The sequence below is a fragment of the Bubalus bubalis genome, chromosome 6 (genome assembly GCF_019923935.1).
Source record: "Bubalus bubalis isolate 160015118507 breed Murrah chromosome 6, NDDB_SH_1, whole genome shotgun sequence".
Lineage (NCBI taxonomy): Eukaryota > Metazoa > Chordata > Mammalia > Artiodactyla > Bovidae > Bubalus > Bubalus bubalis.
In genome coordinates, this window is record NC_059162.1 from 91,213,443 (window position 1) to 91,240,862 (window position 27,420).

Here is a 27,420-nt window from a genome sequence, read left to right on the forward strand (position 1 = left end):
TCTGATACTCACTGGTGAGACTGTGTGCCTCCATCTTATTTATAAAATTGGGATCCTAGAACTGAGAACATGGCTTAGGATGAGGGTTTGCATACTGCTTGCTGTCCATGTTGACAGCCATTTATCATCTCTCTGCCTGCCCTTGTGCACCTCCAGAAGTGTTTCATCAGGGTGTGGCTTAAGGGGTTTTTTTGTCCCCCACCAAGTTCTCCACCCTAAATTCACAGAAGTAACCAGACAGGTTGGGGAAGTCCACCACCATCCCTGACCCTTTGCCCTGAGAAGGGCTGTACTCTAGTCTTGTGGGAAGAAGGGTCCCTGGGATGGTGGGAAAGGCTCTGCCTCAAGTTGGGGATGCCAAAGATTCTGGCTTCTCAGCCTTGCCCTTGTCCTTCCTCTGAGCCTAAGTTTCCTCATCTATAAGATGAGGTGGAGAAGGGTTAAGTCCTTGTGGGGAGCTCTGATTTGGCTCTGCTGGAATCCCAGGCATGGGCAAGTGGCCATGGAGGCACCAGGTGAGGGCAAGGCCCACAGGCCCCACTACACCCATCCACTTCACAAGAGGGCCACCTGTCCCGAACCCCACAGGTCCCGCCCCTATGGAAGGGGAATGCTCAGGGCCCTTGCCCCACACTCCTGTGCTCACCCTGGCTGCCCATCACCATAGCCGCTGCAGTGGAGCAAAGCTGGGACAGGGCTTGTTGTCTGGAAGGGCACAGAATCTAGCTGGAAAGTAAGAGAGGATGGCCTGTGTGGCCTGAGCCAGGCTCATGATGGACACTGGACTTTGGCTCTATAGCCACAAGCAGGGACCTGCACCTGGAAGGAAAGCTGCCTGGTTCTTTGTAAACATTCCACAGCAAATTGCCCTTCATAGATGACAGCACGCGCTGCAGAAAACCCTGAGTTAGTCTATCTTAAGTAGAGCAGCTGGTTTCAGTTTAATGATGTATTAGGTAGCTTTGCTATAGTAACAAACAACTCCCAAATCTCAGTGCTTATTATTAATACTACAACAAACATTTATTTCTCATTCATATCACAGTCAATGGCTGCAGGCCAGCTGCTTCAGCTCTGCTCCACGTGCTTTAGCATCCAGCTGAAGGAACAGCCCCACCCTGGGAAACACACTCCCAGGCAGAGGGAAGAGCATGAGCCCACCGCGCCATGCTCTGCAAGCTCTGCCTGGACATGTCCACTCACATCCCTCTGCATCAGGAGAAGGACGCACCCACCTCACTGGGCCACGGGGTGGGCAATGCAAGGTAAGGACATATAAAATCCTCTAGGAAGGAGGAAGCAAATAGCTGTAGACAAAAATACAACAGATGACAGTGACTCAACGTGCAGAAAGATTTTCCCGCTTAAAAGGCATAAAATTCTAAATATGAAAACTGATGTACTGTCTAAGTATGTCACAGGTCTCCATACTGCAAAGATCAGGAAACATGGCAAACTTTTTAGGGGTTCTAGAGGACCTTTAATTTGCAGGTCTTCATAAAAGATGGAGAAATAGGACCTGGCTTCCCTGGCCCCATCTCACCCCAAGGCATCTACAGGATCCCAACAGAGCGGGCCTCTGTTCATGAAGGCCCTCTCAGCATTAACACCTTCCAATCACGTGTGGCCGTGTATGTGTGCAGTGTGAGGCACACAGCTGCAGAACCATGTCACTGGATCGTGAGTCTTCAGGTCAGAGCTGGAGGCTGGTGGTTAACACAACTCACAGTGAGTCCAAGGATGCCATAAGCAAGGCACAGAGTTCAGCAGCAAGAGGGCACAGTGAAGGCCTGCTAGGGCTCAGCGGTCTGACCCGAGAGGCTAAAGTTCAAGAAGGCAGCAGCTCCTCCCCAACCATGATGCAGGGAAGGCCTGTCCCTGGGGTGACAGGAATAAAGTGCTGGGTTCGAGGAGTAGACCTTGCTGATTCTAGTGTGCTGAACTCCAGGCTGAGGTGGAGGAGGGAGGAGGTCCAGGGAGCCTGGCGCCCACAGCACGGCCCAGTCACTTTACCTGGTGCACCTTTTTCCCTCGGAGATAATTCCTACAAAAACCAGAGGATCCTACACAGACCAAAAATGTTGGTGTCAGGGCTTTTACAAAGTACCTGCAGTGAACACAACGAAAGAGAGGGATAATTGAATTGCAATCTTAATCATCCATGGACTTTCCCAACAACAGTCAAGGTGAACCTTTAGATATGAGTCAACATTAAAACTCAAGTTTAGCACATGTATTTGCTTGGTTGTTTATAAGTCTGCAAATCAGCCTGACCCCCTCCCCCTTAGAACCTAGCCAGAACCTCTGGGCCAGTCCTCTGGGTCCTCTAGCATCATGTATGTTTATGGCTAAACATGAAATAAAATAAGAACATGCTTTCATTCCTTCATTCAACAGTACGTGCCCAGGGTAAGCCAGGCCTTGTGCTGAAAAAAACAGATTAAACAACAAACAAAAGCCACTATCACTGTCTGGAGGAAGGGAGATAAATAATGACAGCGAGGCACAACTGTAGAAGCATTTCTGAGGTACAGTGTTAGCCCAAAGAGACATAATTCCTCTACGGGAAAGGGAAATCAGGACAGGTTTCTGGGAGCTGTCATGTCTCAGCCTGCATTAACTGGGAAAGGGGTCCTGATGGGCACGGGAGAGAACAAGCCAGGAGGTGTGGGTCACCAGAGCTTTTACTGTTGCTGGGCATAAAGCTAATGGAGCAGGCAAGCTGGACAGCAGGCAAGGCCTTGGACTCGGGTCCAGGGGCTTCTGCACCTGTGGGCCTGGCCCTGGGCCAGAGGAGCCTGTGTTGTGGCCCAGCACCCAGTCCAGAGTTTGACGTTGCTGGTCTGAAGTTACTCTGTGCTGGGTAGTCTCTTGCCTACGCTCATCATTTAAAAAATAATGACTTCCAATGTATTCATACTTTCTCAGAAGCATGAAACTGGTTTTCCTCCATCAATCAGTCTGCTTTATATTTAAGATTTCTCTGCATTTTCAGGGAGATAAGGTAGAGTAGACCTCAGGCCTTTAAAGAATTCTGGATAATTTGCTAACAATTGAGAAAACGAAGAGCTAAAAATCTGTCTATAAACTAGAAGGGTAATTTAGGGCTAGGAAAAAAAAAAATGCTGCCAAGAGAAGTCATCAATCATATCTGAAGAAATCCTCACCTCCTCCCTGCCAGGCCAAAGCAGGAGCATCAAGACCAGCTAGACACTCACTGAGTCAGTCATCACATCACCAACTCCCATCCCAATCTATCTCCTAAACTTCAATCCAGCCCTACTTCACATCTCACCACTGAACAGCACACTTAAGATCTGTACACTACTTGGTAAATTTTACCTGAACGCCCTCTAGGGCTCCACACACCATAGTCAGGATTCATGCTCCCTAGAGCATTCGAGGCTGCCACACACGGTCCTAACATGGTCCTCCAGCCTCATTTCCAACCCAACCACCATTTTCAAACCCAACCACCCTTAGCACACTGGACTCAACCTAAATCCAAGACATTTGCTTTGCTCAAAGCTCAGGGAAAAGTGGCCCAAGGGTCAACTATAAAGCTATTGAGGGCATAACCTTATAGTCCAGGAACCCCCCAAAGCTAAGAGACAACTGCCAAATCCAACTGGCTCCCACTGCAACTAACCAAGGTGCCCTCTCACAGCAGACCACCCCTTTCAGTGCATCAGAGCACTGACTCCTACTCTCTCTCCTACCTGAGAAATATGTAGACAAGAGTTATCATCTTCACTTTAGAGATGAGCCAACAGACCCAGGGAGGTAGTATGGGCTTAAGAGGCACACAGCCACTAAATGATGGTGTCTGACTTCAAGAGCCAATGCTCTTTCCATACGACAACATCAAGGGACACAGGCACAATTAACAGGAGGGCCATCCCAGCTGTCTTTGGTACAAAAACCAGGCAGCGGTTTCTTTTCCAACCAGCCCCATTCACTTCCCCCTGAGGATGTCACGGCTGCAGTGCAATGGGCTGAGTCAGCACACTGCAACCTGTGTGGCCAAAAGCCTGGGCCAGTCTCCGTGGGCTGCTGTCTCACAATTTTGCATCCAGGGCAGAAGGGAGGGGAGTACAAGGCCAGTGCTCAGCAGTGAAACGAGAACCTGGCTGTGTCCCTGGGATGGTGCCTGAGCATCCTTCTGGTCTACTCAGCCCCATGAAGGTGACTCACCTGGGGTGCTGCAGCACCTGCAGCAGGGTGCTACTGGGAGGCACGCAGTATAGTTCTGCCCTGTCCTCATCCTCAAAGTAGACCTGTAGGATGAACAGAGGAGCAGAAGTCACACACCAGTAAAGGGCTTCAGCGACACTAGGCATGCTGAGGCCAAATCTGGGGAAATGTGTAAGAGATGGCAACTGTTGAGACTCAAATCCAGCCCTATGAGCTTTCCTTCCCTAACAATTCAGTGGTAGAGCCATTAGGTATGGGGAAAGGAAGCAGCAGTGGCCCAGAGCAGAGGAAGAGAGATGTCCACACAGGAGGCAGCCCTGGGCAGGTGTCAAAGCCCGGCCAGTGGAGATGTGCATTCTCACTGGGGACTGGCCAGCCAAGCAGGGTGAGAAGGGCAGCCACTCATGGCAGGGGGAGGCCTGCTGAGGGGAGTGAGGACCCCCGCTGGATAAGACAGACATTCCTGCAGGATGGTTGAGCCATGCAAGGCGATAGTGTATGAAGGATGAGGAGGGCACCATGCTGGGACAGCAGGCTGATGCGGGAGTCAGTCCACGTGAGGGGGGGAGGCTCCCCATGAGAGGGGATGCTGGTGGTGAGGGGAGGGCAATTAAATGCAGGGCAACCAATCCAACAAATATATTAATAATAATAGAAGCCACTGCAAAACTAGAGAAAGAGTTGGTATAGGATTAGAATTGGAGATACCAGTGACAGATCGTGTTTTTATACACACACACACATACACACACGCACGCCAATGGAGCAGTGAGCATTCTCCTCCCCTCACCCCTGTACTTACGAGTATAGCTACTACACAGATCTTGACTTCTAAATACTATTTTATGCTAAAAAGAACCAAAGCTCCTTGGGAAAAATGGCTGATTCTAGAGCTAAGGCAAAAAAAGCACAATTTGAGCCTCAAACACCTTGTAACACAAAGCAAGGAAGTGCTTTAAAAATGGAGACAAGTCCAAAGGACACAGAAGCAAATTTGAAGGAATTCCCACTGACCAAATCCGAAACACCTTGAGCATAATATAACCATAGTAATAGATTATAGCTCAATTTAAAAAATAAGAAACCATAAATCCACTGACATAAATGATGGTTTTATGAACAAGAAAATATGTGTATCATTTCCAAGTACCTCCCTATAAAATACTAACTACAAAGGGGTAAAAAGTAACTTCATGCAGAATAGAAGCTTGTATACCCCTACCTCAATCAAGTGATGAAAGTGAACATCATCAGTAATGGGACACTTGAAATTATGACGTCTGACAGGATGCAACAAGAACATAGCACTGCTTCTGTGATATTCCAGTCAGATACACATCACCTAGGTCACAAAGACACACAAGACAAACCCACACTTTCCACAAAATAACTGGTCTATAACCTGCAAAAGTGGTAAGATCAAGAAAGTTGACTGAAGACTGTGAAATTCTTCTGTAGCTCAAAGGAGACTAAAGAGACATGAGCACTAGATACAATACTACGTGGGATTCCTTCTGCTATAAAGAACATAACTGGTGATTGGCGGAGGGGATCAAGATGGTGGGAACAGGAAGATATGGAGCTCACTCCTACACACACAAACATCAAAAATACATCTACATGTACAACAATTCCCACAGAAAACTAACTAGAAACTGGCAGAAGATCTCCTATACAACCAAACCTGCAAGAAAGATCTCCACATAATCAGGTAGGACAGGGGAAAAAAATAAAAGCATCAGGCTGGGACTGGCACCACTGGAAGGGATCTGTAGTGAAGAGAAGTCCACATGGATGGACCCTCACCCTGAGGAGCCTGCGTGCCAGCTGGGAAATCCACTGACACAAAGAGAAGCCCAGACTGTACAAGTAAGCACATGTACCGGCCTGCTGACAATCAGGACTGAGACAGACCTGCACTGGAGGCTGCCACCTCGATAGGCACTTCCCAATCCAAAGGACCAATACCCCAGCCCCACTCACCCCACACCACAGCCTGGTGTGAGACTAGGGCACAGGTTCAGTCTACCTGTGCAGACAGACTAGGGTGATGTGGTCTGAGTAGAACCACAGAGACCACTGTCAGTGTATACACCAGGTGGTGGGTCAAACTGGGCAGACATCAGCATATGCACCAGGCATCACAAGGGCATACAGCAGCTAAGCACTGATCTCAGGCAGACAGGCCCTGAAAGAGGACTTGACGTAGTTACAGAGAGATAGGCTGGAGGGCCTGGGATGTGATTTGGGGGAGATGCAGAATCCACTGTCAGTACCCAAACAGCAGGGGCTAGTCTAGCTACAGCAGACGCTGTCAGCACACGCACTGGGCAGTGCTACAAAAACACACAGTGGCTAGGCGGTCAGGACCTGCACGGGTATCTGCAGGGATGGTTTCCCAACGGAAGCAGCCTAGTTCTGCCCACTCCACATGGCAACTTACTGTCAGATCTAGAGTGGACAGGTCCTGGGAGAGGTCTGCCACAGAGGCAGCCCAGGTCCCAGGTCGCACCACAGCCTCCTCAATTCCTGCAGCCACAACACCCTGACCCCCAACTCCAGCCTACTCCACACCACAGCCTTGCACTAGATCTGGGACAATCACAACAGAGACAAGGACGCGACCCTGGGCTGCTTCTGAGGGGAACGATGGTGGCGCTCAAGTTCACCGAGACTGCATGGACTTCACTTGCTTCAGCAACCACCTTCTTTGCGGCAGGGCACACACTCAAGGGCAACGAAGCCTGATCCATCCTGACCCTCATGGCTTCTACCCCAACAACGGGGGAGCAGACCCTGCCCAGTAAGCCATGGAGCAGAGAGGAGGCCCCACCTCACATCCAAGGCAGCCTCTAGACACACCACACCACCAACCACACCGCCATCAAGGGGATGACAGCACACTCAAGAAGACGCGGCTGGCATCCCTGCCCAAAACAGCCCTCACGCCAAAAGTACTGGACACGCTCTGAGCAGGAATGCTTTTTTAAGACCACAATAGGTAACTGTTTTCATAAATTCACAGAGATAGTGAAAGTGAAGTAAAATGAAAAAGCAGAGGAACTTCTCCCAGTTAGAAGAACAGAATTCCCCTGAAAGAACAAATAATGAAACCGATCTCTCCAGTCTATTAGACCTCAAGTTCAAAAAGGAGGTAATAAAAATGCTAAAGGAATTAAGAAAGATTATCAGTAAAAATGCTGATCACTGTAAAAAGGACTAGAAACTACAAACATGAATCAATCGAAATTAGACAACTCAATTGCTGAGATAAAAACCAATTCTGTAAGTAATGAACAGCAGACTAAATGTCACAAAAAAACAAATAAGTGATCTGGAAAACAGAATAATGAAAACCGCCCAATCAGAACAGCAGTCAAAAAGACAAATTTTAAAAAAAAGAAGAACACAAAATGACATCTATAGATTAATATAAAGCATGCCAACCTACACATAATAGGAGCTCCAGAAAGCAAAGAGAGAGAAAAGGAGACCAAAAATGTATTTGTAGAAATTATGGCAGAAGACTTTCCAAACCTAACAAAAAAAATAGATACCCAGGTACAGGAAACACAGATGGTTCCAAACAAGATGAACCCGAACAGATCCAGAACAAGACACAGCATAATTAAAAGAGCAAAAGTTAAAGAGAAGATTCCAAAGTCAGCAAGAGAAAGACAAAGAGTCAGTTAAAGAGGAATTTGTTTGCAGAAACACTGCAGTCCAGAGAGAGTGGCATGATATAGTCAAAGTCCTGAAGAGGAAAAATCCACAACCCTATCTGACAAAACTATCATTTACAATAGAAAGAAGGATAAATAATTTCTCAGACAGGCAAAACTAAAAGAATTCAGCAATACTGAGGGTCTTTAGTACTGAAAGGTCTTCTCTAAGTAAAAAAGCAGCAGAATCTACTGGAAAGGAAGATCACAATGGGAAAGGCAAATATTTAAAAGGATAGAAGATCATTTAAGCCAGTACACAGATTATAAATCCAAAAAATTCTATAAAGGCAATTAAAACTATAATAGCAAAAGGATAAACATGAAGATATAAAATAAATAGGACATAAAAATCACAAAATGTGGGGGAAGGGAGTATAAAGAAGAAAAGATCAAGTTGTATTCACTCCACAGTCACAAGGACAGTTCAATGTACACCAATCAATCACTGTGATATATCACATTAACAAAAGGAAAGACAAAAGCTATGTGATCATCTCAACAGATACCAAAAAAGCATTTGACAAAATTCAACATCCACTCATGATAAAAAAAACTCTCAAAAATGGGCAGAAGACCCAAACTGACATTTCTCCAAAGAAAACATACAGGTAGCCAACAGAGACATGAAACGATGCTCAACATTGCTAATTATTGTAGAAATGCAAATCAAAAACCACAGTGAGGTAACACCACACACCAGTCAGAATGGCCATCATTAAAAAGTCTACGAATAGATGCTGGAGAGGATGTAGAGAAAAGGGAACCCTCCTACACTGTTGGTGGGAATGTAAATTGGTGCACCCACTATGGAAAGCAGTATGGAGGTTCTTTAAGAAGCTAATAGTTACAATATGATCCAGCAAGCCCACTCCTGGGTATATATTCAGAGAAAACTCTAACTTGAAAAGACACATGTATCCCAATGTTCAAGGCAGCACAATTTATAATAGCCAATAATGGAAACAACCCAAGTGCCCACCAACAGATGACTGGCTTAAGAGAATGTTATATATATACACAATGGAGTATTACTCAGCCATAAAAAAAAAAAAAAAATTGCCTTTTGCAGCAACATGGATGGACCTAGAAAATATTATACTTAGTGAAGTAAGTCAGACAAAAGAAAATATTATATGGTATCATTTATGTGTGGAATCTAAAAAATAATACAGGGACTTCCCCAGCGGTATAATGGAAGACTCTGTGCTTCCACTGCAGGGGGTACAGGTTCAATCCCTGGTCTGGGACCTGAGATACCACACACCATGTGATGTGGCCAAAAAAATTAAAACAAAAAAATAAAAATGAATCTACATGTAAAATAGAAAGAGACTCACAGACACAGAAAACAAACATTACCACCAAAGGGGAAAGAGGTGGAGGATAAATTAGGAGCATGGGATTAACAGATACAAACTTCTATACATAAAATACATAAGCAACAAAGATTTACTGTATAGTACAGAGAACTATTTTCAATAGCTCATAGTAACATATAATGGAAAATACTCTGGAAAAAATATAACTGAATCACTTTACTGTATACTTGAGAAGCTAACACAATACTGTAAATCAACTACACTTCAACTAAAAGAAAATTTTTTAATTAGTAGTATGTGCGGAAAAAAAAAAAGTGTTTCTGAGGGCTGGGGGGGAAATCTGTGAAAACTAATGGAGTCCGAGGATTAGCTGGTACTAGTGTATCGAAGTTAATTTTCTGATTCTGATGATTTATTGGGATCACGAAAGAAAACATCCTTGTGTGTAGGAAAAGACACTTGAGTCTTCAGAGGTGATGGGGCATCAGTTGACATCTTACCCTCAAACAGAAGACAAATTTCTTTGTTCTGTAAGTTGTGATTTTTTTTTTCAAAGTTGCAACAGTGGAATGTTATTCAGCCTTACAAACAGTAAGATTCTGACCCATGCTACATCATGATAAATCTTAAAGACAGTACACCAAGGAAATTACGCCAGATGAAGAAGGACAAATACTCTATGACTCCACTTACATGAGGCACCTAGAGTGGGTCCATTCAGGGACAGCGAGGAGGAACAGAGTTCCTGTACATCAGTTCAGGATGATGAAAACAGAGACAGATGGTGGTAATGGTTGTACAATGTGGATGCACTTAATGCTATTGAACCGTACACTTTGAAATGTTTAAAAAGGTAAATTTTATGTGTTTTGTATTTTCCCACAATTTTTTTTTTAAAAGGCAGTGAAACCTTGCTCCACCCCAATTCCCCCAACCCCAATTCTCATAGAGTGACAAAAGAAAACTTCCTTACCTCTAAATTATCAGGGCAGTATTTTTGCTCTAAATCCCAAGAGGGTGTTTCACCAAACATCACCATTAGATGATCAATAAACCTAAAGAGATATAACATGTACTTTCTGGTATCAGTAACTCATAATCTTGTTTTCCCACATCCCATCCCCTGGACACCAATTCACGGAGATATCAAGAATGTATAAATCATGAAATGCAGACCTAATCCATTTTGACAACAGTGCCCAAAATACGTGAATCATTTGTCCCATTATGACATAGTAATTCTCTTTAACTGACTCAGGATTAACAACATTCTTATACTGAGCCACAGTCTAACCATTAACTATGAAACCACATGTTAAAATCACTAGTTACATGTTTTCTAATAAACATACCCTTCAGTTTTATCCACGTACTACCTCCAACACTTCCATCTCTCACAAGAGACAACCCCCAGTGCTTGACAAACACTGCACTGTGGTGGTAGTATGAGAGTGAGACCATGTCTCTCAGTGCAAAGCTTCTTAGTGAAAGGAGAAATCAGCTATGGGTTAGAGAGATTACGCTAAACCAGACTGTGTAATAAAACTCTCTCAAACTATTCTCTTCCCTCCTCACCCAAAATTCTACCTGTCCATCCTGCCAAAAGAACAGGGAAGCGCATGCAAGCACCACAGAAGGCTCTCGGAGAAGGAAGTTACCTGGAATCCTCATGAAAAGCAGAGACCAAGTCCGACTGGGCATACTCGGGGTACAGAAAAAGCACAGGCCAGCTCAGTCTTCCCTGGTCATCCACACTCAGCCTGGCTCCATAGGGGTTCTCAGAGCTGAGCCCATACAGGACAAGCTCACTGAGACTTTCTGAGGCTGAGTCTTCATCCTCTCCAGCAGCTTCAGCGACTAGCCTAATGTTCCTAGCCTGGATTAAAGCAAAAACATACATGTTATGTGAGAAGGATGCAAATTCACTTCACTAAAACAGGGAAAACTGTAACACTACAAGCTCTGAGAAGGCCAGCTTGATTCATCTTTATTATCCCTGACACCTGCTGAACTCACCTTTACTGGCCATCTACCACAAGCGAGACTCTTGTCACAGACATGAACTAGACATGGTAATAAGTCCAACATAAGGGAAGAAGTAAAGCTGTGAAACTGCAGACCATGAATAATTAATTCAGCCTGGAGGCTGGAGGTGACTGGGCAATGCTAGGTCTTGAACAATGACTCTGAAAGGCAGAAGAATTGAGGCGCATGGGGAGTGGAAGGGCATTCTACCTCAGGGAACAGCCAAGGAACAGCATGTGCAAAGGTATTAAAAAATACAGAGAGTGGCATGTACAAAAATGGCAAATGTTTTCAACTTGGCTGGGACATGGGATACCAAAAATTATACATACACTGACTTAATCTTGAGTCTGTCATAGAAATAAGGATAAATCAAAGGTCTGAATGGTAGAGTCACCTCTTACGTATGCTGGGTGGAGTTTCCTAAGGCTAGCCCACAAGGGAAAAATGACATACAATCAAAACGACCTTGATGGTATCGCCTATACCAGGGGTTTGCAAACTTCCCCTGAAAGGGTCAGATTAAGAAATATTTTAGGTTTTGTGGGCCAGATGGTCTCTGTGGATATTACTCAACCCTGCCACTGTAGTGTGAAAAGAGTCATCGTAAGACACAAATAGGCAGGGCCATGAGCCACTGGCTGCAGCTTGCTGACCCAGCTTTAAACCACTAAAATACAATATATATAGCTTTGGGTATATTACTCTCTAGAGTAGTTCTCAAGTACAATGAAGTTTCAGATGCAGAGTTAAAGAAGAGTACCAAAATAATGTCTGTAGGCCAATGTCTAGGCATTCCACTACTCTACATTTGAGAAAATGACCAAATCTCTCTGGAGTTATTCCCTTCTATTTAATCTGTTAAAATGTTAACAGATTTTCTGTTGTAGGGCAGGACTAGTAGAGTGCATCTTAGTACTGTGAAGTTCTCAAAGCCAGCAAATAATTTTAAGGAGGTACATAATTTAACTCAACAAAGAATGAAATCAAGAACCAAACTCATAGCCAGTATCACCTCCCCTGTGAAGCCAAGGCTCAATAAGTGACTTGTGAAAGCAAGATCTGGATCAGACTTTTCCTACATTTATTTAAAATGTAGGAAAGAGAGGGAAGGGGAGGTGGAATTTTGTGTTATTGTGATAGATAGTAGAGCTACATCCTAAAATCACTTTCTCAGGATGCAGTAAACACAGGGACTAACAGCAAGGACCTGGCTCTGACATACACTAGCTGGGTGAGGTTTCTCTGAGACTATGTGGAATAAGAAGGAACAAGACGACCCACCTCAGAAGGCTACTGTGAAGATTAGATAATGATTAACCCATAGCAACTATTCAGTATATGTTACCTGAAACCAACACATGCATACAATTGAGACAGCTGACTGAACTCAGGGAGTCTGACTTGTCACACTGCTTCACCAAAAGCAGAAAGAAAATGAACAACTCATTCAGGTAAAGCATCCCCAGAAAGGTTCCCGATCAACTTCATGATGAGTGAATTCTGCAAGACCATAGGGCGAAAGTTTGAGAACTCACCTTGATGGCCTGGAGTAAAGCCTCATTCTGATCCTGCTGCTTCTTTTCTTTCAGCTTTGCTTTCCTTACATCCCTCTGTTCAGTTCGCTGAAAATGAAAAATTCAGATGCATCAGCTCTAGGGAACTTGCCTCCTCTCCTCTTCTGTTACTCTAGCCTGACCCTAAATAGCTATCTCTTGTCTCTATTCAACTCTGGCTCCTATATATCAAGGAACACCACTGGCTGGATTCAGTTCAATAAACATTTAAGAAGCACATGTCTGAGTGCTAGGACCAGTGGCAACAGTAATGTCAAAACCTATCCTAGGAACTCACAGTCTACAGAGGGGGACAGACATATGAAAAGGTCTAGTGTTAGCCTGGGAGTACAAGCTGAGTGCTATGAAACACAGAGGAGGGCGTGATGACTGATTCTGTCCCATGGAGGTGGGTTTAGACAGAAACCAGATGAAAGAGAAAGGGCATTCTGGAAAGAGGACCTGACATAAGGGCCAATGGGGCGTTAAAACTTCTCTGTTATGGATGGAGTACAGGAAAACACACTGGGAAAAACCCAGGCCAAGAACATATCAGAGACCCTGCCCTGGGCCAAAAACTTATCACAGACTCTGCCTTTTGCACAATTACAGCTCAGGAGAGAAAAATATCACCAGTCTACTTCATCTGGCAGAACTATAACTCAGATTTCCTTTTCCTACTAGTCTGCCCAAAACCAGCTGATCCTACTCCAACCCTCAGGACTGTGATTAATAGGGGCCAACTTTTTCTCTAAAGGGCCAGACAGTAAGTACTTTAGGCTTTAAAACCATGCACATGTTCAAGCTAAAAGGTCTCCAGTTTCATCTGTTTGTACGTCTATGTGTACATTATGCATATAAGATGTCTCTATGGAAAATATTATCAAAATTAAATGTATAAGAAAGCTCTATTTAACAGACTTAAAAGTAAACACAAATTAACTTTTTCTAAATATAATGGAAACTGGCCAGAATGAATTTCAGATTCACATGATCTTGGAAATATTCAATATTAAATTATATGTGATAATAAAGCTAGCTTAAGCTTGTTGGTTTAACCAATGTAAACATGTCTTACTTATTGTACTTAGGTTAACCAAGTTCATGTTACTTCTGTTGCAGAGTCTGTTAGCAACTGTTCACTGAAAAAAAAAAAAAAAAAAGCGTAACCTAAAAAGGTGAGATTTTTGTTTTATTTGCAAGACTTGTCGAGGACTTAAACCTGGGAGACGGCCTCTCAGGTAGCTCTAGGAACTGCTCTGAAAAGGTAAGGGAAGACTTCCCTGGTGGTACAGTGGCTGGGAACCCACCTGGCAATTCAGGGGACATGGGTTTGATCCCTGGTCCCACATGCCACAACTACTGAAGCCCCCGCAACCAGAGCATGTGGTTTTGTCCTAGAGCTGACTGTTTCTAGATGAAAAATAAGGAACTAATATGGATACAGAAAGTTGTGAGATTTGAAAAAGGGAACCTTGAAAAAGAAGTTTTGTACACAGTCAGGCTGGAATTAAATTAGGTAAATTTAATTTACCAAATTAAAATTACTAATAGTAATATGGGACAGGACTTAGTTCCTCTATTGAGAGAACAAAGTTTTCTTGGAATACTGCTTTTGCTAATGGACTGTATGAGTTATGAGTTTCTTTGCCTTTGCATGCTAAGTCGCTTCAGTTGTGTCCAACTCGTTGCAACCTCATGGACTGGAGCCCACGAGGCTCCTCTGTCCGTGGGATTCTCCAGGCAAGAATACTAGAGTGGGTTGCCATTTCCTCCTCTAGGGGATCTTCCTGACACAGGGATCAAACCCAGGTCCCCTGCATCTCCTGCGTTGGCAGGTGGATGCTTTACCACCGAGCCTCTTGGGAAGCAGAGGCGATCGCTCAAAACATTCATACAAGACCTTCTAGATTCCCAGGAAAACACTGGAGCTTTTCAAAGACCCTACAGAATCTCATTCCCCAGCTTGTCCTTTTTAAGTTTTCTGGTAAGCCTATTACTTGCCTCAACTGTTTAACACTGCCTCAGGCAGATGAAATCTTACATAATTGCCTCAAATCATATTTAACAAATGCCTCCAATCCCAACCCTCTGTGAAAAAGCTTTTCATACTGGGATAGTTTCAAGATGCCTCAAATAAAAACAACTTGTGAGTGGGGTCTTCTAGATGGTCAAATAATGACAATCTTCTGGCAATGGGGCTTAATATTGTTCTGCCTCCTCTGGTGGCTACCAGGATGCTCATTTTCACCATAATTGTGGGCTGTTGGCTTTCAAGGCTACTATGGACCTTGGGAGAGAAGCGATGGGATAGGGCAAGGTAAAATGCCACAAAGCTTGCTGTTCTTAAGAAGGTTCAGCCATTATTTTTGAATAACCACTACCCATATTGCTGCAAGGCTTCAGTTCATTTCAGAGTTATGCTTTTGGGCCCTGAAATCTCCCTTTAATTACACTTGTGCTGCAGGACATAACGCTTCCATTTAGGTCCATAGAGGAAAACAACAGAATGGGAAAGACTAGAGATCTCTTCAAGAAAATGAGAGATACCAAGGGAACATTTCATGTAAAGATGGGCTCAATAAAGGACAGAAATGGTATGGATCTAACTGAAGCAGAAATTAAGAAGAGGTGGCAAGAATACACAGAAGAACTGTACAAAAAAGATCTTCACGACCCAGATAATCACGAAGGTGTGATCACTCACACTCACCTAGAGCCGGACATCCTGGAATATGAAGTCAGGTGGGCCTTAGGAAGCATCACTACAAACAAAGCTAGTGGACGTGATGGAATTCCAGTTGAGCTATTTCAATTTCTAAAAGATGATGCTGTGAAAGTGCTGCACTCAATATGTCAGCACATTTGGAAAACTCAGCAATGGCCACAGGACTGGAAAAGGTCAGTTTTCATTCCAATCACAAAGAAAGGCAATGCCAAAGAATGCTCAAACTACCGCACAATTGCACTCATCTCACCCGCTAGTAAAGTAATGCTCAAAATTCTCCAAGCCAGGCTTCAGCAATATGTGAACCATGAACTTCCAGATGTTCAAGCTGGTTTTAGAAAAGGCAGAGGAAAAAAGAGATCAAATTGCCAACATCCGCTGGATCATCGTAAAAGCGAGAGAGTTCCAGAAAAACATCTATTTCTGCTTTACTGACTATGCCAAAGCCTTTGACTGTGTGGATCACAAGAAACTGTGGAAAATTCTGAAAGAGATGGGAAAACCAGACCACCTGACCTGCCTCCTGAGAAACCTATATATAGGTCAGGAACCAACAGTTAGAACTGAACATGGAACAACAGACTGGTTCCAAATAGGAAAAGGAGTACGTCAAGGCTGTATATTGTTACCCTGCTTATTTAACTTATATGCAGAGTACATCATGAGAAACACTGGGCTGGAGGAAGCACAAGCTGGAATCAAGATTGCCGGGAGAAATATCAATAACCTCAGATATGCAGATGACACCACCCTTATGGCAGAAAGTGAAGAACTAAAGAGCCTCTTGATGAAAGTGAAAGAGGAGAGTGAAAAGGTTGGCTTAAAGCTCAACATTCAGAAAACTAAGATCATGGCATCTGGTCCCATCACTTCATGGCAAATAGATGGGGAAACAGTGGAAACAGTGGCTGACTTTATTTTTCTGGGCTCCAAAATCACTGCAGATGGTGACTGCAGCCATAAAATTAAAAGATGCTTGCTCCTTGGAAGGAAAGTTATGACCAACCTAGAGAGCATATTCAAAAGCAGAGACATTACTTTGCCAACAAAGGTCTGTCTAGTCAAGGCTATGGTTTTTCCAGTAGTCATGTATGGATGTGAGAGTTGGACTATAAAGAAAGCTGAGTGCTGAAGAATTGATGCTTTTGAACTGTGGTGTTGGAGAAAACTCTTGAGAGTCCCTTGGACTGCAAGGAGATCCAACTGGTCCATCCTAAAGGAGATCAGTCCTGGGTGTTCATTGGAGGGACTGATGTTGAAGCTGAAACTCCAATACCTTGGCCACCTGATGCAGAGAGCTGACTCATTGGAAAAGACCCTGATGCTGGGAAAGGTTGGGGGCAGGAGAAGAAGGGGACAACAGAGGACAAGATGGTTGGATGGCATCACCGACACAATGGACATGGGTTTGGGTGGACTCCGGAGTTGGTGATGGACATGGAGGCCAGGAGTGCTGCGGTTCATGGGGTCGCAAAGAGTCAGACACGACTGAGCAACTGAACTGAAGGGCTCTTCTGCAGATAGGCTTGGCAATGGCCTTCCACAGTAGCCTTCTAGATACTCTCTCCTGTATAAGCCACTTTTAGAAATTCTGGCCATACCTAGTTGCCTGGGCTCAAAATTCTGTTCCTGAACCATGTGGGTCCATACCTCTACTTTTGTAGACATGACCAGAATGACTTCTGACTAAAACTTATCCCTGTTCAGGGCCAGCTCTAGGCTCCCATGGTACTGAAAATTCCTATTTCATAGTGTAAGCAGTGGAGAGAGACGTAGACCAAGAATCAAGAGAACTGAAGTCTAGTTATGGAACAAACATGTGAGACAGTATTGCAGAGGACTAAGACTGTAGACTCTGCAGCCAGACTGCCAGACTGAAGCCCAGCTTCACCAGCTATGTGACTTTCTGATCTCTCTGCTTTAGCTTCCTCACTAGTGGAAAGTGTATCAGAATAGTGCCTACCTTATAGGACTATGTGTGATTTAGACAGATTCATACAGTAAAATTTTTAAATAGAACTTGGAACATACATACAGTAAGTGCTAATGTTGAGTTTTTTTTGGTAGTGATGGTCTGTTATTACTATTGTTTCTAATCATCACTTTTGCTGTTGCGTACCATTAATGTCACATTTCATCAGCAAATTAAAGATGTCTTAATGTTGGAAGTTACACAGCATTATAGAAGCCTAGGGCTTCCGTGATGCCTCCGTGGTAAAGAACCCGCCTGCCAATGCAGGAGACACTGGTTTGATCCCTTGGTTGGGAAGATCCCCTGGAAAAAAAATGGTAAGCCAGTCCAGTATTTTTGCCTGGGAAATCCCATGGACAGAGGAGCCTGGCAGGCTACAGTCCATGAGGTCACAAAAGAACTGGACAGGACTCAGCAACTAAACAACAACGAACAAACAGAAGCCTAACATCCCAAGCATTTAACTGTCTTTCCCCTCCTCTTTCAATAGTTATACTCAGTGTGCACACTAGACTATGCCACTAGTCTATTTATTCAAATCATAATAGTCACAAATTTATCAAGTACTATATATTCTTCCTTACCTCTATCATGTTATAATTACTTATTTACTTCTCTGTATCCTCTAGAGCCTCATGGGTAGGGACTGATTCGGGGTTGTGTCCGTTGTATTCTTTTTTTAGCCATACCGCATGACTTGCGGGATCTTAGTTCCCCCACCAGGGATTGAATCCAGGCCCTCAGCAGTGAAACCACAAAGTCCTAACCACTGGATGACCAGGGAATTCCCTGGGTTTTGTTTTAAAGAAAAATTATACAATTGGACCCAAGATCCACTCTGGGAGATGCTAATTAATTTTGCCACCAACCTTCAACTTGTCTGCTTTAGCCCTCAGGTCCAGAAGCTTCTTCTCTGTGGCATCTATCTGCAGCCCCTCATCACACCAGTTCACAGCCTCGACATAGTTTTTCAGCTCCAAATGGCAAGAGGCACCTGTAGAACCCAGTACCCTTAGTATCCGGGGACAAGATGCATGGAAAGAGCCATCCTTGCACATGACCCCCAACTTCAACCAGCTACCAGCCAGTAGCCTGAAGTTCTGGGAAATGGATGATAAAGTCCCTTTTAGTGCATTCCCCAGACAAGGAACACTGTTTCTTGTATTTTAGATCAGAAAGGTTTCTAGGTCCCATTCAGCTCAAAACTCTCTTTCTGGTATCAAGAACTCTTAAAGTAGGGAAGGCTACAGCTTAGTGGCAAAGAACATGGTCTTTGGAATCAGAGAGATCTGGGCTGGAAATCTAGCTGTCATTAACCAACTAAACTGGAGAAGGCAATGGCACCCCACTCTAATACTCTTGCCTAGAAAATCTCATGGACAGAGGAGCCTGGTAGGCTGCAGTCCATGGGGTCGCTAAGAGTCAGACATGACTGAGCGACTTCACTTTCACTTTTCACTTGCATGCATTGGAGAAGGAAATGGCAACCCACTCCAGTGTTCTTGCCTGGAGAATCCCAGGGACGGTGGAGCCTGGTGGGCTGCCGTCTATGGGGTCACACAGAGTCGGACACGAATGAAGCAACTCAGCAGCAGCAGCAGCAACCAACTAAACATTAGACAGTGGACTGAGTATCCCTGAGCTTTAGGCTGCTCATCTATAAATGAGAAGAATAAAGTCCATCTCAGATGACTTTAAATGGAGAGAGAAAGCAGAATTTGCCTCAGTCACTCACAAAAGCAATGGCAAAACCAAACATGTTAGGTATCTCCTAAAACTGTTCTTGATGGCTACCAGTTTAAGCTGCTACTGCTGCTAAGTCACTTCAGTCGTGTCTGACTGTGTGTGATCCCACAGACAGCAGCCACCAGACTCCCCTGTCCCTGGGATTCTCCAGGCAAGAACACTGGAGTGGGTTGCCATTTCCTTCTCCAGTGCATGAAAGTGAAAAGTGAAAGTGAAGTCGCTCAGTCGTGTCCGACTCTTAGCGACCCCATGGACTGTAGCCTACCAGTCTCCTCCATCCATGGGATTTTCCAGGCAAAGTACTGGAGTGGGGTGCCATTGCCTTCTCCAACCAGTTTAAGCTACCTCTCCTTTAATTAATCGTGTTTTTCCTCCAGTTAGCCTCTGGGCTTTCTACAGAATTTAAAAACATCTGACCTAAAAAAATTTAAATGTCAACAGAATTCAACCTCAGCTTTCAGAGATAGAATGGGTGTCTTGCCAATGCCACACAGTAAGGTAAAAACGACAATTCAAGCAAGCTACAGACTTCCAGCCTGTAGCCAATTCCACATGACTATACACAACGTATTTGCCTATCTTCTTTCCCTATAGCTGAAGGGCCTGGATCTACATAAACTCCCTAACCATGATTACATAAGCAAAATTTTAATAAAGCATTTTAAGTTGGTCCATGGGGATATAGAGATTAATATGTAATGAATAAATTAAAGTTTACAAAGCACCACTGAGCTTCCCAAAGAAAAGGTGAAGTATGCAAGTAATAAAAGCAAATTATTACATACAAAGGTCAGACCAGGACAGAAAAAATAATCTGGGAACATCTGAACATCAGAGTTATCAGCAAAAGTCCTATAACTTATCTTTTAATTAACAATAACATGGCATTTGAAGATCTTGTCTTTCAATCAGCTAATTTGGAAAAAAAATTAGAATGCGGCTTTTAGAACTGCTTTAATTAATTTTATCCTTTATTAATTTAAAATGTGGAGTTTCAATTTCTCTACCAATTCTTAAAACACAGAGGGTTGAATTATTCTCCGGAGAATTCTTTTAAAAATGGCATGTTGCTGCTGATAACCACTTAATACTAAGATTGCAAAAATAAGGTAACTTCATTAGTATCTTAGCACTTTAAAATACTTCTGGTGTTGTGCGTGCCCACTTTCCATGGTGACAGGCACACTGTAGCTCTACAGGACTTACCTCTTATTATTGCTTTGAGGTGGCAGGGTTTCAGCTTTCTGGCAGCCGTCACATCATTGAGAGAAGAACGAAAATTGCCTGACAAAACACCATTCAGTAAACGAGAAAACAAGTTTTGAGATCGGATTATTTCCAAAATTTTGCATGTAGAAACAAAAACACTCCTGGACAATCTTGGAGAAATATAAATCAGAGCAACTGTTTATAGAAAAAAAATTGTTATGCTCATCAAGCACCTCAGAAATGTTCAGAATAGCCGGCAACCCACCAAACAACTATAAATGGCTAGTAAGCACATGGAAAAATGCTCAAAATCACTACTGATTAGAGAAATTAAGATTAACATGAAACTGAAAATTAAAAACAGGTAATACCCAATATTGGTGAAGATATGGTGAAAGGGCATTCTGAGAGTAAACCAAGAGAGCAAACTGGCATGGGTCAAATTCACTTTGACCCAACAATACTCTTCAAAGAACTGATCCTTAAAAAGGCTTGCAAAAAAATGAAAAAATGCTTGCAAAAAATGTCCAAGGACAAATGTAAAAGCATGTGAGCTGCTGCATTATTTTTAATTGTGAAAAGCTAAAGATAACCTAAATACCCTCAATTTAGTAAAGATGAAATAAATTATAGTAAATCCATACTACTGAATACAGCTATTAAAGGAGTAAGATACATCTGTATGTAAAAGGCATGACAGGATGTCTTTCCTACATTGTTTTAAGTGGTGGGTCAATGTGTACAGAAGCCGATCTTTATAAAACAAAAAACCAATCTAAAGATACAGGCACATGTACACACATACATGTGTAAATGCATTAAAAAGGAAAAAAAAAGGTGTGCAATCATGAACACTGGTTATCCAAACTAGGAGGCAAGAGGTAACTTTCACTCTCTAGTTTATACTGTGAGTATTACTAACAGTTTGGTATATATTTATTAATTTCACTTCTAAAGCTCTAGCCCAGGGGTCAGCAAAATTTTTCTCTAAAGGGACATATAGTAAATATTTCAGACTTTACAGGCTACATATGGTCTGTTACACATTCTTCGTTTCATAATCATTTAAAAAAACACTTTTAGCTCACAGGAGATCAGGGACCCAGATGTGGCCTGAGTCACAGTCTGCCAAATCCTGCTTTAGCCTAAATAATCAGAATTATCAGAAAATTTTTATCACTAACTTTGTTCATTTTTGCATTACTTAAAAAAGCCTAAAAGCAGCTATATACTCAACAACAGCAGTATAGTAAAACAAATAGTTTAAACACTGTTTGTCCATATGACGGAGAAGGCAATGGCACCCCACTCCAATACTCTTGCCTGGAAAATCCTATGGATGGAGGAGCCCGGTGGGCTGCAGTCCATGGGTCGCTAAGAGTCGGACACAACTGAGCGACTTCACTTTCACTTTTCACTTGCATGCATTGGAGAAGGAAATGGCAGCCCACTCCAGTGTTCTTGCCTGGAGAATCCCAGGGACGGGGGAGCCTGGTGGGCTGCCGTCTATGGGGTCGCAGAGTCGGACACGACTGAAGCGACTTAGTAGCAGCAGCAGCATGTCCATATGATGCAACTTCAGTATTCACAAATAATTTAATGACAGGTGAAATTGTTTACATTATAAAATTAAGTGAAAACTGAACACAGAATTGGAACAACAGCATGATCTTATTTGTGGAAAAAATACATAAAGAGAAATCCAAAAACTTCTGCTTAAAGGTAGTAGACTGAACATGCATTTCAACCCCTATCACTTGACAAAAAAAAAAAAAGCCATTAATACACAGACAAGAATGAGAAAATGGAACACATTTTAAAGCTGGAGAACAAAGATGCACAGGCTAAATGACTAATTAGGCTTGAGACAACTGAAGTCTAAGCCAGTAGAGGGAAAATTCAAAGCTACCAAGTATATTGAAAAGCCTACAAAGTACCCAGTACTAAGGAATCAACAGCAGCAGGTACCTCTGTAAGAGTGGATAAAGGGGTCTTTGTTTAGTGTTTTCTGAGTCAAACTTGACTCTGAATCCTAATCCTGGCACTGCATACTCTTAAAGCAATTCATTTTACACATTTATTACATTTTACTACAGTTTCTTACTCTGTTAACTAGGGATAAAGCTGTTAACCTTATTTACCATACATAGTTGCTATGAACTCAAGAGGGATAAAAAAATGTGAAAGTGGTTTGTAAGCCATACCAGTGACATCATTTAAGAAATCTCTTGATGATTATGCATTTGCTCCTCTGGTATCGCAAATACCTGTTTTGTTTTGTTTTTCTTGCAAGGTGCTTTTGGTCTTACTAGGCCTATATGTCAGAGAAGGCAATGGCACCCCACTCCAGTACTCTTGCCTGGAGAATCCCAGGGATGGGGGAGCCTGATGGGCTGCCGTCTACGGGGTCACACAGAGTCGGACACAACTGAAGCGACTTAGCAGCAGGCCTATATGTAACATTCTTTAGTTCCCCAAGGAAAGGAACTATGTAGCTCTTACTCACAGTGCAGTGCCGAGCACATAGTAAATGCTTTATATTTACTGTTTGAATAGGTAAATGAATGAAACTCCTTTAAGGAAAAGTCAGGTCTTACTCATTTCTATGAGGCCAGTGCCTAGCACAGAACAAGAACTCAGTGTGCTGAATGAAGACAATGTATTCCTCCAGAAGTAAGAAGACTGGGTTTCTGGTCCAGAGTCTGGCACTAACCAAAGGGGTTCTTCTCGACACCTATGTAAAATGAGGGGGCTGGTTGGCTCAAATAATCTCAAAAGTTCTATACCACTTTTACTTTTTAAAATTTTATAATCAAACAGGTTAAAGAAGAAAAAAAAATGGAGCAGATTATGACTGGAAAGAAACACTGCTCCAAAGGTGATGAGTCCCAGTAGACCTATCCCAGCTAGACTTTAAGGCTTATTGTCTACCAGTCCCTCAGAAAAGGTTGAAGTCATTCCCAGGTCCTCTCTAAAACTGTGTGATAAGAAACAAGGGTTTAATATGCCTAAGATTAGATACCAACAATGATGTCACCCAAATAATCAGTTGTTTCCCAAAGTCATGTCTGCAGAACAGTCCTGCATATTCATAAGTGTTACTTGAAAAGGAGGCTCATGAAACCTGAGAATCACAGGATAAGCTTCTCTGCTGTAGGTTTTCTCAGTGTTAACATACTAACGTGCACTGCAAATCGCCAAAGCAGCAGCAGCACTGTCCAATTTTACTTGTCCAAGGAATGTTTTACTTCAAAGGGCCCACACGCTACTGAGAAATTCTCCCTTGGATTAATACGGTTTCTCTCACACAAAGAACTTTATCACCTTAATCCTTCTAGCATCCTTGAGAGGAGGCCAGGGGAAAAAAAAGAAAAAACTTACTTTCGAGAGAGAAGAGGCATCTGGGCTCAAAAATTCCAAATCATACCAACTCATGTATTAAGGTATTTGATGTTACTCATTTGGCTCAAACAGTAAGAATTATACAATCTATCTGACATCCCTTTTGACCAATCTACCTGGAAGATCAAAGTTCAGTTAAAGTAAGCTATCTTAGGTTTCTGGGATAAACAGCTCCTTTTCCTCTGACACTCTCAAACCCTCCCCACTAGCCATCACGTAATGGTTTGTTATAAGTTAATCTTTTATAAAGTACTAAATAATAGAATAAATTACCTAGATAGTATTGTGCTGCTGCCCGATTGGTATAAAGAACAGCATTCAAATCAGGGTCTGCACATTTCTTCTTTAATCCTTCAGTGTATGAAATAACAGCTTTCTTGTAGTCTTTTTCTTTAAAGTAATCATTGCCCTCGTCTTTGTAAGTCCTGGCCTGATCTGCAAAAAAGAGAAGAAAAAAATCACTATTCCCTATTTTTTAAAGGGCTCATTAAAAATCTAAATCACACAATAATGTAATGACAAACCAAAAAGAATCAATAGGGAAAGAAAACTCAAAAATGAATGCTATAAAACTGGGTATCAATATGGAGAAATAAAGTCACATGTACTTAACTACAATCGATTCTAAATATCTTAGAGAGTAGATTATTAAGTGCTCACACACACCAAAAAAAGCATAAAGGAAAAAAGTATACTTATCTCTTGAAGAGAGGGCTTTAATTACAGAAGAAATGGGGGGAAATCAGGCTACTGTTTTTTAATATGTTGTTTGAGTCCCTTGAATGCAAATTCCCCTCCTCACTTTAGCAAAAGCCTACAAAATTGTTACAATTCAGTTCAAATTTCCCACTCATTGAAAGCCCACTTCTACACCCCGCCCCTACCCACCCCCCCACCTTTGGTGTTCCAACAGCACCCACAACACCTTGGCACTTATCACACAGGTTTGTCTTTGGGAGAGCTGAGCTATCCACTGGAGTGTGACCTTTGAGGGCAGTTGCATTCCTTCCTATCCCGGTGCCTAGTATTTAGTAGGTATACAAAGAAGTACATGTGGAATAAATAGTGACAAGTTAGCTCTGGCTAACTACTTCTGTTATCTATCAAAACCTTTCTGACTCACACTTTATCTCAATTTAATGGAGGAGCTTAGAGAGTCACTGAAGATACCTTCTGGAGATCGCTCTTCATCAAAAATAATTGACTGCAGGCAGGCCAAGTCAGGATTCTCCAGGGGATCAATTTCTGATGGCGAGTTCTTCATAAACAGAGGAATCTTTTCAAATTCCTGGAGGTTGTTAAGAGAAGAATGAACTATACGAATACAATTTTCCACTGAGTAGACCCAATCCAGCTCTCCACATCAAAGTTTTTTCTCACTCATCATAATTTGCAAATCCTCATGACATCTCTCCCTCCCCGGCCTCAGTGTCCCACCTGTAAAATAAGAGTGCTGCTGCTGCTGCTGCTAAGTCGCTTCAGTCGTGTCCGACTCTGAGCGACCCCATAGACGGCAGCCCTCCAGGCTCCCCCAAATAAGAGTGCAGAATACCTAAAGATCCTTCAGTTCTCACATTCTTACAAGAGCGGGAGTAACTACCGAGCGAGTTGAGCGCTCGTTTGTTCCTGGCCCTTCACCCACCCTCTCACTTTAGCTTCGCCAACCATCCTAAGAGATCAGTGCTCCAGTCGGAGGAATTTTACACATGAGGGGACGGTCTCAGATAAGCTCCGCACTCAAAGTTTCTGACTCCAAAACCTGAACACCTAAACATACTGCCAGCTTAAGAAGATCCTGAAAGCTTCGGGGCCGATTTTTTACACGCAAGTAGAAACCACCTATCCACTGGCAGCGCCAAACCTTGGCGGTAGAGCGCCTCAGCGCCCGGGAGGCCCCAGGAGCTGGGACGACGCCCACGCACGCACGTGCTGAGACCCCGGGCCCGCCCACCTCTTCCCACTGGCTCTCGTGGAAGCCGCCACGGTAAGGCTGACTCTGGAACTTTTCCAAGAATGAGTCCATGCCGTCGTCAAAAGTGGCGCCCGGCTCCTGCTGCTCCATGTCTGCCCCCGGTGATCCAGCCACCGCCCGGGTGCCGAGAACCATACGGCAGCTTCCGGTGGCGCGGGTGCCCCCTTCTCAATCTTCCGGGCGGCGCCGGCGTGCTGCTTCCGGCTTGCTGGAGGCGTGGCCGACCCGACTCCACCCCTCCCCCAAGAAACGCCTACCCTGCCGCGCGCTTTCGAATACTGCCCGCACGGTGGATGAGCCCTGCGCCCAATAGCGCACTATCACTTAATTCACTCGTTTATTTAACCAGTCAGCACGTTTTCTAAGCTCCTTTCTTGTGCCAGTCCTGTTGTAGTCGCTGGGTATACAGTGCTGGGCAAAGCAAGTAAAATCCCTGCCCTCTAGGAGTTGATAAGGTAGAGGAGAGAAAGTGAAAGTGTTAGTCGCTCAGTGGTGTCCGACGCTTTGTGGACCTCATGGACTAGGCCTGCCAGGCTCCTTTATCCATGGAATTCTCCGGGCAATAATACTGGAGTGGGTAGCCATTTCCTCCTCCAGGGGATCTTCCCGACCCAGGGATTGAACCTGGGTCTACTGCATTGCAGACAGATTCTGTACTATCTGAGCCACCAGGGAAGCAGTAAGCAGAGGGGAGAGACAGACAACAAGTAAGATACGGGAGTTTGTCAAGTGGTAGCAAGAACTGTGGGAGAAAAGTTTTAAACAGGGTGGGCAGGCATTCAAGCAAAGGAAGAAGCTTGGAAGTGGCCCAGGGGGTGTCTGGGGAAGAGCCTTCCCCAAGAAGGGAACAGAGAGGGCTAAAGGTGCAAGGTGCAGAAAAGACAGTGAGTAGCAGGTAGGTAGGAAAGATAATGAGCTGTGATTCTGAGGGTTTGGGTTTTCCTCACAGTGCAATGGGACCCTTTGGAGAGCTTTGAGGAAAGGAATGATGTGATCAGACTATTTCTGATTGGGATTCAGAAATAGTCTGAATTGTGGTGGGCTAGTAGTAAAGAACCCGCCTGCCAAAAGATGCAGGTTTGATCCCTGGGTCAGGAAGATCCCCTGGAGGAGGAAAGGGCAACCCACTCCAGTATCTTTGCCTGGAGAATCCCATGGACAGAGGAGCCTATCAGGCTACAGTCCATGGGCTCAGAAAGAGTCAGACACGACGACTGAAGTGACTTAGGACACGTGCACAAACCCCTACCCCCCACAGCTGAGATGGCAACAAGGCCTCTGGGCCAGGTGTGCCTTGCTGCAACCACTTGGTTCCCGGCAAATGGCTGCTGGGCCCTGCATTGGATGCCCCAGTCTCAGGAGCTCACAGCCTGGTCTAGAAGGAAAGATAAGCACGCAGCAGACCAGTCTGAACCCAGTCTAGTCACAAGCCAGCTCAGTGGAGGAACAGAGGAATGGCTGTTCCTTGGGGGATTCAAGGAGGGTTCATTGAGGAAATGATGCAGATCTCAGAGCAGAGATGGGGAAGGTCTCTGCAGATGGATAGGGGCTGGAGGGAAGTTGGGCATTTTA

At 43.8% G+C, this 27,420-nt stretch overlaps 2 protein-coding genes across 2 annotated transcripts in view; one reads left to right on the plus strand and one right to left on the minus strand.

Moving 5' to 3' along the window:
• Positions 1 to 27,420, plus strand: part of TTC22 (tetratricopeptide repeat domain 22) — an 83,277-nt gene that overhangs the window by 47,351 nt on the left and 8,506 nt on the right. The gene's annotated exons all lie outside the window — the stretch shown is intronic.
• Positions 999 to 26,034, minus strand: TTC4 (tetratricopeptide repeat domain 4). The gene is made up of 10 exons (XM_006049589.3): positions 25,828 to 26,034; positions 25,047 to 25,164; positions 24,150 to 24,311; positions 20,472 to 20,549; positions 18,389 to 18,513; positions 12,802 to 12,888; positions 10,897 to 11,114; positions 10,212 to 10,293; positions 4,195 to 4,277; positions 999 to 2,107 (listed from the first exon to the last, which is right to left on the minus strand). The coding sequence occupies exons 1-10, from the start codon at positions 25,981 to 25,983 to the stop codon at positions 2,005 to 2,007; spliced, it is 1,212 nt and encodes a 403-aa protein (XP_006049651.3). The 5' UTR covers positions 25,984 to 26,034; the 3' UTR covers positions 999 to 2,004.